Here is a 15,000-nt window from a genome sequence, read left to right as displayed (position 1 = left end):
CGGTGCAACAGTCATCACGAAACAATCATCTGCAAATTTGATCTGGACAAAACAATCTCTATCCATCATTGAGTTTTGTGGCATTGTTGTGAAGCATAATGGCCACATTTAGGTTAAGTAAAAAAAAGTTTTTTTTAAAATGACGCCATTTAGTCTAGCGCACGGAAATAAGACGACCCCCCTTTTTAGAGTACTATTTTTATGACAAAAACCACGTCTTATATTCGGGCCAATACGGTACTGTATATAGAATTATATTTTGGAAATGTGTACACAAACCCTTTGCAATTTGACGATATTTCTGCTCCGGTCAGGGAAACTGTGCCGCCATGTTTCGCCAAGCTGTGGTCAACTTGTTGTTGACCGCTGCTCTCTTGTGGCAATTTCCGTGTATTGCAGGATGTTTTGAAAAGGCACGCAACATGTTTTTGAGATAGATTTTTTTGTGTGTCAGCGAGGAGAGGACTTTTAATTTGATGCAACAAATATGTTGCGATCGGGGCGATAGGGTTAATCTTAACTTATCCTGAACCAGCTTTGTAGTATAGGCCCATGGTGTGCTGTTGTTGTGTGCTGACTTGTTAGTAACGCTTGACCACCAACTGTTAAACTTGTGTACGTCTGATTTACAAAAAAAAAAACTTGATGTCTCTGAAATGTTTGGGCGAATATTAATAGCCTATATCTGATTATGTGTTTTGTTTAGAAACAATGTTTGTGTGGCTGTCTTGTGACTGTATGTGTTGGGATTGCAACACATGTATGAACAGCAAGTGTGATTTAGTGTTTTCTCTGCGAAAATATCTAGTTTTGTCTTTGAGTGTGTGTGTTTGCTGATTTTGTTTGTGTGTGTGTGCGTGTGTGTGGACAGGTTGGCAGATGAGTTGCGTGGGTGGGTGCATCGGCACCAGATCGACCGCACCAAGTCTGGAGGGAAAAAAGCCCCTCTCAAGAAGCCCAGACTAGCACAGGTATGGAACTAGCACACATATGTTAAGTATACACTAGTACAGGGGAGTTAACTATAAATTGCGTAACTATTGTGACAATTAACTATGAATTGGGTAACTATTATCGAGAAGCGATACTTGCACAGGTGCACTATTTTGAACATTCAACCCCTTTTCTGATAACACTTTATAATAATGTCTGCTTATAAAGACTTAGTAATCAATTAAGTAATGATGAACAGAACATTAACAAATGTTTTTATTATTAGCTACATTTTGTTCATACTTAATAAAATATCTACAAATGATGTGTTCACGATTTCACAAGTCTTTTATTATTTGTCATTTACAAACATTTACAAGTCATTTACAAACATTTGTTAATGCTTTCTTCATCATTTGTTCATTATTTACTAAGTGTTATTAATGCTTTATAAGCAGACATTAATATATAGTGTTACCTTTGTCTCAACTGGCTTTATAATGGCCGTCTACAGGTGCCTAAATTAGCCAAGGGACACTAAAAGCAGAACAGCAATGGCTGCCAGGCTATCATTCTCTTAACAATTTTGACGTTTAATTGTTTTCCTGTGTCTCTGTTTCTCGCAGCAGAAGACGCACCCGAGGAAGACAAACTTCTCTCGCTACCTGCCTATCCAGACACACAGGTCCATAGACAGGTAATCTCCAATACCCCATAATCAACCTGGCGAACAATACAATAGGTGTGATCAATGTTCCACAACGTCTACAAATGGCTGCAGTCACATGTAGTCAGCGTGCCATTCTGGGCCAAAACTTTTACATGATGTTTAGAAATTGTGTTCAATTGGACCAAATGCAGTGCTGATATCATGAAGACACGACCGTGTCACATGGTCCCAAACTCGCGGGCAAACGGACCAATACCACACCCATAAGCTACCTGGTAACCTAGTAACCTATCCATAAGTTACCTGGCTAAGTCCGTTGACAGGTGATAATGGTTGAACGCAGGGCCGCGTTATCCTATGGTGCAACCGGTGCTGCAGCACCGGGCCCCGCCACTAGAGGGGGCCCCGGACGTCTTGAGATTGGAAAATATGAAACGATATTTTGAGGCGATCAATTGTACTTTTGACGCATTTCGCCATCCGTAGGCAAGCAGAGGCGCATATGCATATCTTGTCACCAGGCCAGACAGGCAGCTTGGGCCCCCCAAGACTGTAGCTGGGGAACAGTAGTGGCGATTTGTTACAAGTGTTCTATCTTTTTAATTTTCGCTTGGCCCCCCTACTGAGCCTAGAATCGCCTCTGCATGCACGCAGGAATCGGAGGTCTTCGGAACTTATCATTTCAGTCAGATGCTTCTGGTTGTGTGCCACCAGTTTGATGATGGGCTACTGTCTAAAAAAAGATGTGAGAAAGTCGGCGTCAGCACTTGCTTCAGATTGTACGGATAAACTGCCCGGCATGGATGAACGCATTGAAGAGAAGGTTGGCAACGTTATCCATTTTTGTAATGTCAGTGTTATAATCGCTTTTTGTAATTGTTGCATAGCGATCATGGACTTGTGCAATCATGTAGGACTAAGCTAAGCAAACAGAGCACAGCACACCAACCCAACTTTATCTTATTCTATAGGCCTAGTTAAAACATGGGGAAATAAATCACGCACCCAACTGCAAAAGTCTTTCATGGCGCGGCGAGGACCACTTCTGAGGTGTTTTTTAAAAAGTGTTCACAATAATGCTATGTACGTAGCAAGTCAAGTTCACCAACTAGCACTCAGTTTCGACAGTCTGACAACAACAGGGCAAGCCAATCTAGCAAACACTAAAATGACATAGTCGCATTTTCCTAAAGCACTGTTATGGCCATTTCCCTAAAGCACTGTAATAATGTCGATTTTGTGTTCAGTTAAAACATGCCTGGGTACCACTCGCGGATTGTTCAGTTAGCAAGTGGCTCTTATCTGGGAGAAAAAACAACTTGTGTGATACATCCTCCACATCCACATCTAAACGAGTTTGCACCGTAGTCTAGCCTACTGTAATGATTGCATACTATTGCAGTGTAATGCACCATATAGATGAAAACCGCTGACTTTTTAATTGGTAGCCTATGGTACATTTTGAGGGGATTTCGTGACAGCTTCGCTTTGCTGTGGTTCGCTGCTAAGGGGATTCCCCTTCCTCGCGACAAGCGACAGCTGAGTAGGCTGAGTAGACAGCCAGTCTTTCCAAGGCCATTGGAGGTTACATTAATTAACACGTGTTTCCCACGACGGTTTCGATTCGACAAATTGGTCGGCAGCAACGTAGCAAAAATAAGATACTTTTGGTTGTGCTTCAGTTTGGTAGTTCTAGCGGAGCCGGACGTTTACTCTGGCAAACGGTAGTGCACAGAATCTCCTCTCTGTCAGCTGGCTATGCTTCCAATGGCTTGCGTTGCGACTGAACTCAGCAGGGGGTTCAGCGCACCCTTTTTTGTGTTGGAGTAGAACGTAGCCTGCGTTGTTTCATGCGTTTTGAATATGGCTCATTATAATGTGGTGTAGGGCCCCGGATTGCGTCTGCACCGGGCCCCGGCGAGGGTTAACGCGGCCCTGATTGACAGCGTGAGTTAAGGGGGATTCATACTTGTCGTGACTGGCGCTACCCTCCTTCATACTTCACTCGCGGCCTCACTCGCGACCTCACTCGCGCCGTCACGTGACCCAAAATGACGTCACACGCCGTGGCGCGAGCTGCCGTGGCGCGACGTCGTGCACCCCACATTTTTTGTAACTTGTCGTGCGCCACCAGCGACCACGCAGGTAGGCAGACAAAGCAGGAGTTGCGAAGAGAGGCTACAACTACTGTAGGCTACTACAGAATGGATCCTGTATCATTTTGAGGATAATAAAATGTCCTAGAGAGTTATTTTATCTTCTCTCTTAAATGTTCAGTGAAACAATTGTTTACTTTGTTCAGAAGCACGTTGTGTTCGGCGATCTATTTATAAATTCTGCCGCCAGAACAATGCTCTCACATGGTCTTGGAATGATCTGGCAATGTAGGCTACAACAAAAAATATATGTTTCAATGTGTTAAGTCACAAGTCAGACGTTCAGTAGCCCTACAGCAGCCGTGTTTGGCTTTCTATTTTATGCATCCAGAACTCACGCTGCGAGTTGCGAAAGAAACTGCAGTTTCTCTCATGAACAGCAGAGGGCACTTCCGACAATGCGAGCGAAAGCGCTTTTGAAGTATGAATAGTCTGTCGCGAGTGATGACGTCATTAATGGTTCTCGCGCCACACGCGCCAAAGTGCGCACGTGAAGTATGCAGAGGCCTTTAGACAGACCATATTCTCAAAAAGTGTTTCAGTCATGATGGCTTAAGTGGTGTGTGACCTTTAGTAATGTACTGATCTTTGACCTCGGTGACCTCCACTAGTGTGCTGTCTGACTTCTTGTCTCTGCTCTATCAGTCAGCTGCAGGTGTTCCGGGGTCCGGAGCCCTCGGGAGAGATCAGCTACAGTGACTTCATGGACGCCATCGACCGCCGCGAGGACACTTTCTACGTCGTGTCATTTAGAAGGGTAAGACAGACACACACACACACACACACACACACACACACACGTTATTTTGTCAAGAGTTATATACACACACACACCGTGTATCTGATCTCATTTGTGTTTGTGTTTGTGTGTGTGTGTGTGCGCGCGCGCGCGTGTGTGTGTGTGTCACAGGATCATCTGCTCCTGCCAGCTATCAGCCACAACAAGACGACTCGGCCCAAGATGTCCCTCGTCATGCCCGCTATGTCTGTCAACGGTGAGTGTGTGTGTGCGCATGTGTGGCGCTTAGATCATGTCTCTGACTAAATGTACGGATATGGATCCCATGGATATTGCAAGCCTCTGTGATTGGTCAGATCTATCTCAATGGCTGCTGCCTACTATCCAGAGTTCTGTGCGTCAGCTTTCAAACAATACTCGAGGGTAAAGCAAAGAATTTGTTTGGCTCTTAATTCACTCGTAATACACGTTTGCTCCTACTGAGTCCACATAGCAAAAAGCGTTTTGACTATTTTTGTTGACTGCGAGCCACTGACTCTGTGCGGGGTTATGAATGCCAAATTAGAGTCTAGACTAGAGTCGCTGTAACTCCAATGGAGGCTACAAGATTATGATGTTGATCATGATGTGTGTCCATTGTCTATCCTATGTCCAATAGAGTCTCTATATAACTCCAACTATTATCACTCCTATAGAGTCGCTGTATAACTCCAGCGGAAGCTGCAAGATGATGATGATGATGATGTGTAACTATTGTCTCTCCTATGTCCAGTAGAGTCGCTGTAACTCAAGTGGAGGCTACAAGATGATGATGATGATGATGATGTGTAACTATTGTCTCTCCTATGTCCAATAGAGTCTCTGTATAACTCCAGTGGCGGCTACGAGATGATGATGCAGGTGGACTGCGAGGTGATGGACACCCGCATCATCCCCATCAAGCAGTCGGCCGTGCCCCCCTCCCTACGAGACCCCCCGCGGCCCCCCTCCTCGCACCACCACGCCAACCACACCTCCCTCAAGGGACGCCAGCATGGCAACGGGCACAGCAACGCAGCGTCACGCCAACCACTCGCCATGCGGAGGAGAGGAGGCTACCTCCTCAGTCAGGAGGGAGGGATGTAGAGGAGGAGAGAGGGATGAGGGGAAAGGGGAGGAGGAGGAGGAAAGAGGTATGGGAGAGGGAAGAAGCTATGAGACAGGGAAGAAGTCCTGGACAAAAAGTGAAGGCTGTTCAAGACATAAAAAGAGGATTTTCTTTTCTTTTTCTTTTTTGTTGTTTTTTCCCCCTTGAGGCAAAATGCTGGAACTTAGCAGCCTTGAAGCCGCCCACCATAGCAACCGTTGTCATAGCAACAGCTCTACATTCCGTATTCTACTGTGATTCCAGACACACGGTCCTTTAGGTACTGATACACAGAGCAACTTGTTGAGCAATGTGGCCAGGCAACAACATGATTGGCTTCTAATCTCTTGGTGAAGGTGCTGTACTGATCAAGAGTCCACACACACCATCTTAAGGGATCTTTGCCCAAAACAAAGCTCAAAAAATTGCCCTGTCCATCATCACCTTTACACTTAATCCTAAACCTAGCTCACCTGGCGTATAACTTGAGACTTAACTGTAACCCAGGGATAGAGTATGATCTATTTTGGGGACTGGAACTATGAGATATGGGACCTATACTACAAGGCTGGTTCAGGAGTAAACCAGGTAAAGCTGAGAGGTAAATCATCTAATAGAAGAGCCTGGAGTCCTCATTTTCTTATTCTATCTCTTCTATTAGATGATTTATGTCTTGACTTAACCTAGTTTACTCCTGAACCAGCCTCTTAGTATATGCCCATGGTGACTGACTATAAAACTCATCCCCTTCAATACACAACATGACAATATACAATTGCATCTTACAACAAGACACACTGACTCGCACATAACAATTCACACGTCTTGTAACAAAATTCAGTCATACATAACAATAGGCTACACGTTCACACATCTTATTTATTCAACACCGGTATGAGTTCCCCCATCTTAATGTCTCTATAAATAATATATATATAAATGTCTTCTTTAATACCAGTGAGGCTAGCCCAGAGTCAGATGGGTGTGTGTGTGTGTGTGTGTGTGTGTGTGTGTGTGAGAGAGAGAGAGGCTTGAGACGTACGGCAGAGAGTGTATGTCTACTACTTTGTGTTTGTATATTTGCTTTTACGACCTTCACAGGCGAGAACTGTGTGTGTGTTTTTTTCTGTTTTGTTGATTTCTTTTTTACACATACTTGTTACTTTTTACTTTTCCGAATGTGTTTGTTATATTTTGATTGAGGAATATTTAAAGTGTCTAATTGTTTTAAAATAGTTGTATATATATTGGTGATTTGTTTTGTACTTTTTACTATATTTCTTTGGTTCAGTTCTGTTGTTCCTGGTCAGTCATGTCCCTCAGTCCACTGCAACAAAAGTTAACATACATTTGCAACAAAAAAAAAAAGAAAAGACAAAAAAGAAACAAAACTAAAAATCAAAGATGTCTTTATGTTGTATTCCTGCTTCCTGATGTAAATTATAATTATTATGAGTAGGATACTAATCATAGTGCCAGAGAGGCAGCGGACGACTATGCCTACATGAAAGCCCTATTACCATAAAGAGAATACAGGAGGAAACCCTCCCTTCCCTCAGGTCCCTTTGGGTCCTACTCAGTTTCTAACCTCACTTCCTCTCCTTTTGCTTGTGTCCTCGTGCTTTGCTGACGCAACACCTCCATGGAGAAAGCATTAAAGAAAGAAAATGAGTTTCCCCGCTGTCAGCCTAGGCACAGCAACATTTGGGGACCTCCCATTCAACATCCTGATTGCAAATGAGAAAATGGCCTTTGAATTGGATAAATGTCAAGGAGGTCTGGCCTTGCATCATGAGGCCACAAGCAGAAAGAGGGAACGGGAGGTTAGATATTGAATTTGGACCCTTTGACTTGACCACCTCCCCTCCTGACGGCCTCTCCTCACACACCTATGACCATACCACTTTTGCCCAGTGCCGTAGCACCCAAATTCTGGGCCCAATGTACATCCAGCTTCAATGGACCCCCTTTATATGTGATATTAATGGCAATCGTACATCCACACACCCCTCAAGAAATGACCTCTGTCTTCCTCATTTAGCTCCAGAATCATAACATAGCTGTGTTAGCGTCTGATTCCAAAATGACTAATGTTACTAGAAAGATGCGTTTATATGAGGTACTTTGAAATGTTACTGTGTTGTGTAAAATATCTTCCGTACTGTCACAGTGATCTCAAATCTTATCTGAACACCTGCCTTTTCTCCTGATTGTCTCAAATCTTATCTCAACCTCTGCCTTTTCGCCCAATTATCTCAAATGTTATCTGAAAGTCTGCTTTTTTATCTGCCAACCGTCCATAGAGACAGGGGAGAGGGGGGATCTCTGAGGGACTCCTGGGAACTAGGGGTAACCTGAAGAAAATGGGTGGGTCCTGAGTCAAAACTTCCACAAATTTCGATTCAGTATGAAAACGCCTTTAGTAAGGTGTGTACACCAGATACAGAGAGGCGAGGAAATGGGCTGTGGTGAGAGGTCCTTGTACTGTACATGACCTATTGCTCAAAAGGAAGGGGACAGACAAGGGGGTGTGGGCTGAGCGCTGTGCTTTAGCTGCTTGGGTGGATGCAGACATGAGTGTATATCTGGGTGCGTTAGGGAATGCGTACCTGATGTGCGTGTGTGAGCGAGTGAGGTGTGTGGGATTGTGTATGTACTACTGCATGATTATGTTTGGACCTTCTTTTTATTGTTGCTATTAACAGCGTTTTGTATGTTTGGTGAGCAATTCATAAACTTTATCATTCCCTCCAAAACTCACAACAGACTTTTAGGAACGTAAAAAACGCAAGCGTTTTCTTCTGTACATGCACATTCCTACATACACATTCACACAACCACATTCAAATGCCACACCGGACGTGAGTGTAGCTTGGTTGGTATCAGCGATCATGTGAGACCTGGCTTCTGGTCTGCTTGCTGTTGCATGTCTGATAGTTTGTTAAAGAAATGTAAATATGGCCCCTGTGTCCCTTTTTTACCTAATTTTAATATTTAAAAGATTTTTTTCAAGAAGAGTGGAATATTTTGTTTCTTTTTCATTGTCCGAGACTTTTGAACTACTGCCTTTTCTCTTTGTAGAGGATGAAATTGTAAAAAAAAAAAAATGGAAAGTTGAGGTTTAAATAAAAAAGACACTTCTCTAAAACTGAACTACTTCTGGTTTTTAATTATGAGAAGCAAACGGCATATGCTTCTATTAATGGCTTCTGGTGACTGCATACGTGTGTGTTTTGGAGTGTGTGTGCATGTGTAGGAGTGTTAATGCATGTGGTATTCTCTGAAACGATTTGATCTAATTCCTGCTAGCAACCAGCATAGGACAACTATGTGGTTGGTGTGGTGTTCTCAGAAAAGTGTTATCTGTGTCACCATCGTTTTGTGGGTTGCTGACTTGACTTCCTGTTTGCAACCGCATAAAATGAGCATGTGTCCCTGCTATTACAGTATTTCTCAATTGGTTTTATACATTTCTCGAATCTCTCTCGCAATTTGCAAAACATAATATTCATTCTCAAAACAGCTTTAACAAATGGCAAAACACAGTGGATGACCTGCAAAACCGAGTCTATTGCTCAAAACCCAAGTTTTTGTGTCAATGAACGTATAAGTGCCAGCAGAATGGTTAGTCATTGTGTCATAGTGTAGTCCGTGTATGGACAAGCTAGTCAAAACGATTTGTCATGTTGTCAATTGAATAGTACACTCTTGAGGATCTTTTCTGAAGCAAAATGTTTAGATTGGACGGGAAATGTTGTAAATTCGACTTTGTATTACATTGATCAGATAAGATTGTCCTAGATGTACATTTAGACTATGACCTATTTATTGATAGGTTTTCTCATTGCAAAATAGGAAAAATAGCAAACTCTGGTTGAGGTGTCAAAATGCGCCCTCTATCATCCCTTTTTACTTATCTTGCAAGCCCATGTGAAAAAAAAAATCTAGAACTGTAAAGCAAAATAAATTTGAAACAATACACTGATACTGTATAAAGTGCAGTTACTATCTTGTGAAATTATAGGGAAATATTGTAATTTTGCATGGAGCGTAATTATAAAGGCCACACGAGGCAAAGAGTAATATAATGCAGTACAGTGCCTACTGTTGTATTGTATGCCTGTTTTCTCTATCCCTTATACTGCCTTTGATTAGAGAGAGTCAATATTTACCTGCGAGCAATTTACCAATTCAGATCACATTTATAGACAAAAATCCAATGGAAATTATACAGTGCTTATCACATTATGACAGCTTGGTAAATCATTTTGCATGTCAAGACTTAAACTATGACCTAGGGCCTAAATGTTTTGGAGGGTGCGATAGTTTCATGCATTCAGTGACAAAGCTTTTTGAGTGATATGACAAAAGCAATTGATAATGTACGAAAAAGCTGAGAATTGTACACAACCATTGCATGGTGGACGAAAACATTTGCTAAATGCTGAAAACTATGAAAAACGTATTTTACCATGTGCACAGGTAACGGCAGGAAGTCACAATTGAACAAGAAGTTTTGAGAATGATTATTCTGTTGTGAGAAATGTACAAAACCAATTGAGAAAAACTGTAAGCAGCTCTAAACGTACTAGAGTGTGTGCAGCAGGCAGAGCATGGCCAAGATGCTGGCTGTGGGGTAGGGGTCAGGGTGTGTGTGTGTGTAAATGCGTGTCCATTCATGCAGCTACCCCACCCTTTTCAAAGCACCAACCCCTGCCCCATTATAATCTTGTCATGGCCTGAGGGGAGGGAGGAGGTCATTCATGTCTGCATGTAGGCCTCCGCTAAGTTGTGTGTGTGTGTGTGTGTGTGTGTGAGAGAGAGAGAGAGAGAGAGAGAGAGAGAGAGAGAGAGAGAGAGAGAGAGAGAGAGAGAGAGAGAGAGAGTTTGTGCTGAGAGGCTAACTTTCACTTTAACTTTCACTCCTTTACAAACTAGAGATGACATTTGTGCTGCCACCTCCATACGAATTAGAGACATTTGTGTTTATGTGCATACTCGCATGCAGGACAGAATAAGTGGTGAGTCTATAGCTTTCAGCCACTAGAGTGTGCTATTGTCCTTTTCACTTAGAACTGCTGACCACCCCGATGCACCAGTCAGTCAGCCTGTATTAGGGAGGAGCTCAGTAGAACCTGCAAAGTATAGTGCTTCTCATCTGCTGTGTGTGGGGTGTTTCATTCCAAATGCAGATTCTTGGTGTGTCTAAGTTATACGCATCCAGTAGAGAAGCTCGCTAGATTCTGTTGCAGTGGGCATCGTTCCTGCAACTTTACAGACAGTGATAGATTGAAAAAAAAAACTTTCTCTAACTGCAGATAAGCGGGATAACGGTTTTAGAGGTCAACCGGTTCCATGAGGTTAATGTCTTGCTGAAAGCAACTCCCCAGAGTTCTAAGCCTCCGCCTCTACAATAACTTTGTGGACTTTGTCACCTTGCCGGTCGTTATCCCTTACTTAGCTAATGTTAAGGTTAATATGAATGGGACTGAATTTGAGGGCCCCACAAGTGTGTGTGTGTGCGTGCGTGCGTGTGAGAGAGAGAGATGTTTTAGGTTTGAGCCGCTAGAGAGTGCTATTGCCCTCTTCACTTGAAACAGCTCTCCACAATAGTGCATCGTAGTCTTGATTTACGCTCTGAGAGAAGCTACTGTTCACCAAAGACAAAATGTTGAAACCAGAAGTTTACACACATTGTCTAAAAATCCTCATCATTACCTGACATGGATTGAGATTAAACCTCAGAAAAGATGTGTCTGTTTATGCAGTGTAAACAACTGATTTCAACTGTTCAACACATTCCAAACACTGTTCCTCGCTTCTTGCACTTTGTTACTTCGAGGAGTTTAGCCCGTCCCCTGATAACTTGGATACACCATGGAAAGTAAAGATTGTGTGTGTGTGTGTGTCTGTGTCTGTGTCTGTAGCTAATATTCTCAGGGGCTGTTGTAAGTGTAGTTGTAATGGTGCAGGCCAACCGCTCCCCCCCCCCCCTTCACACACACACACACACACACACACACACATACACACACACACCATCACCGACACACACCAACAGCCCTCGCATCCCAGAGAGACTTTTAATCTCAGGAAACGTTTACAAACGCACGAAAGCCCAAAGACTAAATTAGAGGACGCGCAAACCAACACACACGCGCACACACACACAGACACAGACACACACACGCACACACACAGCCCAAAAACTAAATTAGGGGATTGGACTCCCCCCAACTGTCGGAAGGCACTACAGATGATTTACAGGGTTAGACACACACACACACACACACGTACACACACACACACACACACAAGGCGGTGCGACTGATTTACGGGGTCTGTGTGCCTCTGGGGCCGCAGAGGAGAGATGCAGCTCTGCGCTCGTTACGCACGGTTACTGTTGGATACTGCTCCAGTTGAAAAGCATTAACGAGGTAACCATGGCGAGCACCATGACATCACCGCTTTGCTGCTGTTGCTGCTGCTGCGGCCCGCAGTTCCCACAGCGAGCACTCATCACACACACATACACACATGCCCACGCTCACACACACACACACACACACGCACACACACACTCAGCCCTTTGCGGTGTCCTTCCATTCTGAGCTCATGCTGAGGAGTTTTCTGATGCCACGTAAGTAAATAAAATAAATAAACAATGAACAAAGAAAAGAACAGCATTTAAGGTAGGGTGTGTTCATGAAATGTAATGCTCCAAACGCAACTGAGCACTCTACTCTTCATCAACAAAGGAGAGATCAGAATTTAGACTGGATTACATAGATTAGAGTCTTCACAGGCCCAACTGACTTACTATTTATCCCGTAAAGACACGGCGTTATAAATTTGCTGTTACTAGAATGGCAATAACCAAGTCATAGTGCATTACTAAAGGTCCTGTGTTATGTCATAGTATTGTAGTACTATGGTAGTTAACTTTCAACGACTATTACAGCATACGACTGGAGGTACGGCGTGCATTAAGGGGCTACGACATCTCAAATAGACCTACAAGTGCATACATGCCTTCACATACAACAGTATACTCCTCAACTTTACACACACCCCATATTTGCACCAACCCCTCTCATTTTAAAGGCTTTAAAGTCAGAGCTCTGGAGGATGTTGTGGAGTTGGAGCGCTCAGGGTGAACGGACCCTCAGTTAGTTAGTAAGCTTAAGAAGCTTCCCCGTAGTTAACCCGGTAGCTTGCCCAACCCCGCTGCTACCCAAAACCCTTCCCCTCCCATCCTCTCCCCATCACTGTACCTAAACCAAACCCTTTACTAAATCCTAATTACTAAATGTGTGTGTGTGTGTGTGTGAGAGAGAGAGAGAGAGAGAGAGAGAGAGAGAGAGAGAGAGAGAGAGAGAGAGAGAGAGAGAGAGAGAGAGAGAGAGAGAGAGAGAGAGAGAGAGAGAGAGTGGGTGAGTGAGAGAGTGTGTGTGTGTGTGCGTGCGTGCGTGTGTGTGTGTGTGAGCATGTTGAGAAAATCTCCCCTCTCCATGTTTACTGCAGTTTCCAGTAATTACATGATCGCCAATGAAGTTTCTGAGTCACATCACACTCACACTCACACTCACACACACACACACACACACACACACACACACACACACACACACACACACACACACACACACACACACACACACACACACACACACACACACACACACACACACACACACACTCACACAGAGAAGATCCACCCCCAGATGAGCTGCGCCATTTGATGTCATGTTTTTGAGAAGTACCCAGCATACACTGCAATTATTTTGTAGATTTCTTTAAAGGTGCACTGTGTAATATTTTTAGTGGTTTATTTCCAGAATCCATGCTGCCCATTCACAAATGTTTACCCTTACCTTTTTGAGCAATAGTGGAATTTCATTTATAAAGTATTGCATTCCTGTTTGTCAAGTGTGCCGGGTGTGTTCTCTCGTGAGATGTAATCAATTGACAAGACAGTTTAAGACTTAGAAATACTGAAAGGACACTTTAATAAGGCTATAAATATAATTTAATAATAATGATGATGATAAGAATAACAATAATAATAATAATAATAATACAAAAAACAATAACAATAATAATAGTGCATGATGACATTTTAAATATGAATTAAATTAAATGTCTTTAACACATAGGCAGGAAGCCCATCTCTCTTGCCAAGTCCAAAATGCCAGGAATAGCCTCAAGTTTCTCCATGGCATCCTCAGGAAGAACAATGCCCCCAGTGAGATCATCCAATGCCTTTGCCTCTTCTTTCCTCCTGTCTTGGATGGTCTCTGTCTTCCCATGATCCTCGGTAGGGCATACTGACTGCATCATCAGCTTCTCGATGTTCTCAGCCTTACCCGTCAGCTCTCTGTACTTGACCATCATTTCACCATGGAGATTGATCATCTTCAGAAGGTCCTCTCTGTGAAAGACAGAGGTCTGAGAGTGAGTCGGGGCTCTACCAAAGGCCCCAGTGGAGAGGCTCGCAGGAGCTGCAAATGTGGACGACATGACGTCGACCCTTGGAGCTGCTAGTCCTCCGTGGGTCATGATGGCAGCCGACTGGACTGGCTTGATGTTCTGCTGACCAGGAAAACCCCCTTCTGGCAGATTGAGATTCCCCACAAACTTTAGGGCTCCAAGCTGTCTCAGCAAAGCAGCTGTGCCATCAGATGTAGGGATGAGGTTGTTCATGTTGGGAAGAGCAGGCCCCACAAAGGAAATGTCCTTCCTCATTGGAGTCATTACAGGTCCGGTCGAAGGCAGCTGTCTACCTCTGACACTGGTGGACTGAGGGTGGATCAAGTTGCCCACAAATCTCAGGGTCTGAGGTGCTGAGGTTGACAGGTTGGTCATACCATGGTACTGCTGCTCCTGGGAAGTGGCTTGCCCCTTTTGGTACTCCTTCCAATACTTGCCTACAAATATACAGTATGTATGTATTAGGATCACATTTAACATAGGTATTGACAAGTTATTGACACCATTAAAAGTAATAAAAGATTATGTTCTTACTGGAAGAAAACCGTGTTGCCCGCACATATTTGTATGGATGCTCAGACTGGGGCCTCCAATGAGAGGCCATGCCCATTTCTTCAGCAGAGTTGACATGGGAAAAGTCTCGCTTAGAACGAGTATGGCGTTCAGGCCCAATCCATGATCCACTCTGGTTGAAAGTATTCGGACAAAAAGCCATTGAAAATCCTTAGAAATCGCTCAGAAATCGCAGAGGTTTATCACAAGTGACTTGCCTTCAGCTTGCTCATGTGAGAAGTGACTAGATTTTGCCAACATTCTAGTTTGAACATTCTATTCCTCTAAAATTCTAAAGCTCATCCTTCTAATGAAAACATTTTGGTTGCCTAGC

At 43.5% G+C, this 15,000-nt stretch overlaps 2 protein-coding genes across 3 annotated transcripts in view; one reads left to right on the top strand and one right to left on the bottom strand.

Moving 5' to 3' along the window:
- Nucleotides 1-8,772, top strand: part of atf6b (activating transcription factor 6 beta) — a 26,537-nt gene extending 17,765 nt beyond the window's left edge. Inside the window, exons 13-17 of one of the 2 annotated variants that reach the window (XM_063185146.1) lie at nucleotides 872-971; nucleotides 1,563-1,630; nucleotides 4,405-4,516; nucleotides 4,670-4,754; nucleotides 5,355-8,772. In XM_063185146.1, the coding sequence (XP_063041216.1) occupies nucleotides 872-971; nucleotides 1,563-1,630; nucleotides 4,405-4,516; nucleotides 4,670-4,754; nucleotides 5,355-5,623 (634 nt within the window). In that variant the 3' untranslated portion in view covers nucleotides 5,624-8,772. Of the gene's footprint in view, nucleotides 1-871; nucleotides 972-1,559; nucleotides 1,631-4,404; nucleotides 4,517-4,669; nucleotides 4,755-5,354 lie in introns of both variants that reach the window. The other variant, XM_063185145.1, reaches the window with a different exon arrangement.
- A 4,962-nt stretch (nucleotides 8,773-13,734) lies between these two features.
- On the bottom strand, nucleotides 13,735-14,902 carry LOC134436836 (uncharacterized). Its single transcript, XM_063186189.1, has 2 exons — nucleotides 14,649-14,902; nucleotides 13,735-14,551 (listed from the first exon to the last, which is right to left on the bottom strand). Exons 1-2 carry the CDS (start codon nucleotides 14,827-14,829, stop codon nucleotides 13,770-13,772), a joined length of 963 nt encoding a protein of 320 aa, XP_063042259.1. The 5' UTR covers nucleotides 14,830-14,902; the 3' UTR covers nucleotides 13,735-13,769.
- Nucleotides 14,903-15,000: the final 98 nt, after the last annotated feature.

Source organism: Engraulis encrasicolus, chromosome 20 (assembly GCF_034702125.1).
Source record: "Engraulis encrasicolus isolate BLACKSEA-1 chromosome 20, IST_EnEncr_1.0, whole genome shotgun sequence".
Lineage (NCBI taxonomy): Eukaryota > Metazoa > Chordata > Actinopteri > Clupeiformes > Engraulidae > Engraulis > Engraulis encrasicolus.
This window is presented reverse-complemented; position numbering and strand designations above follow the sequence as displayed.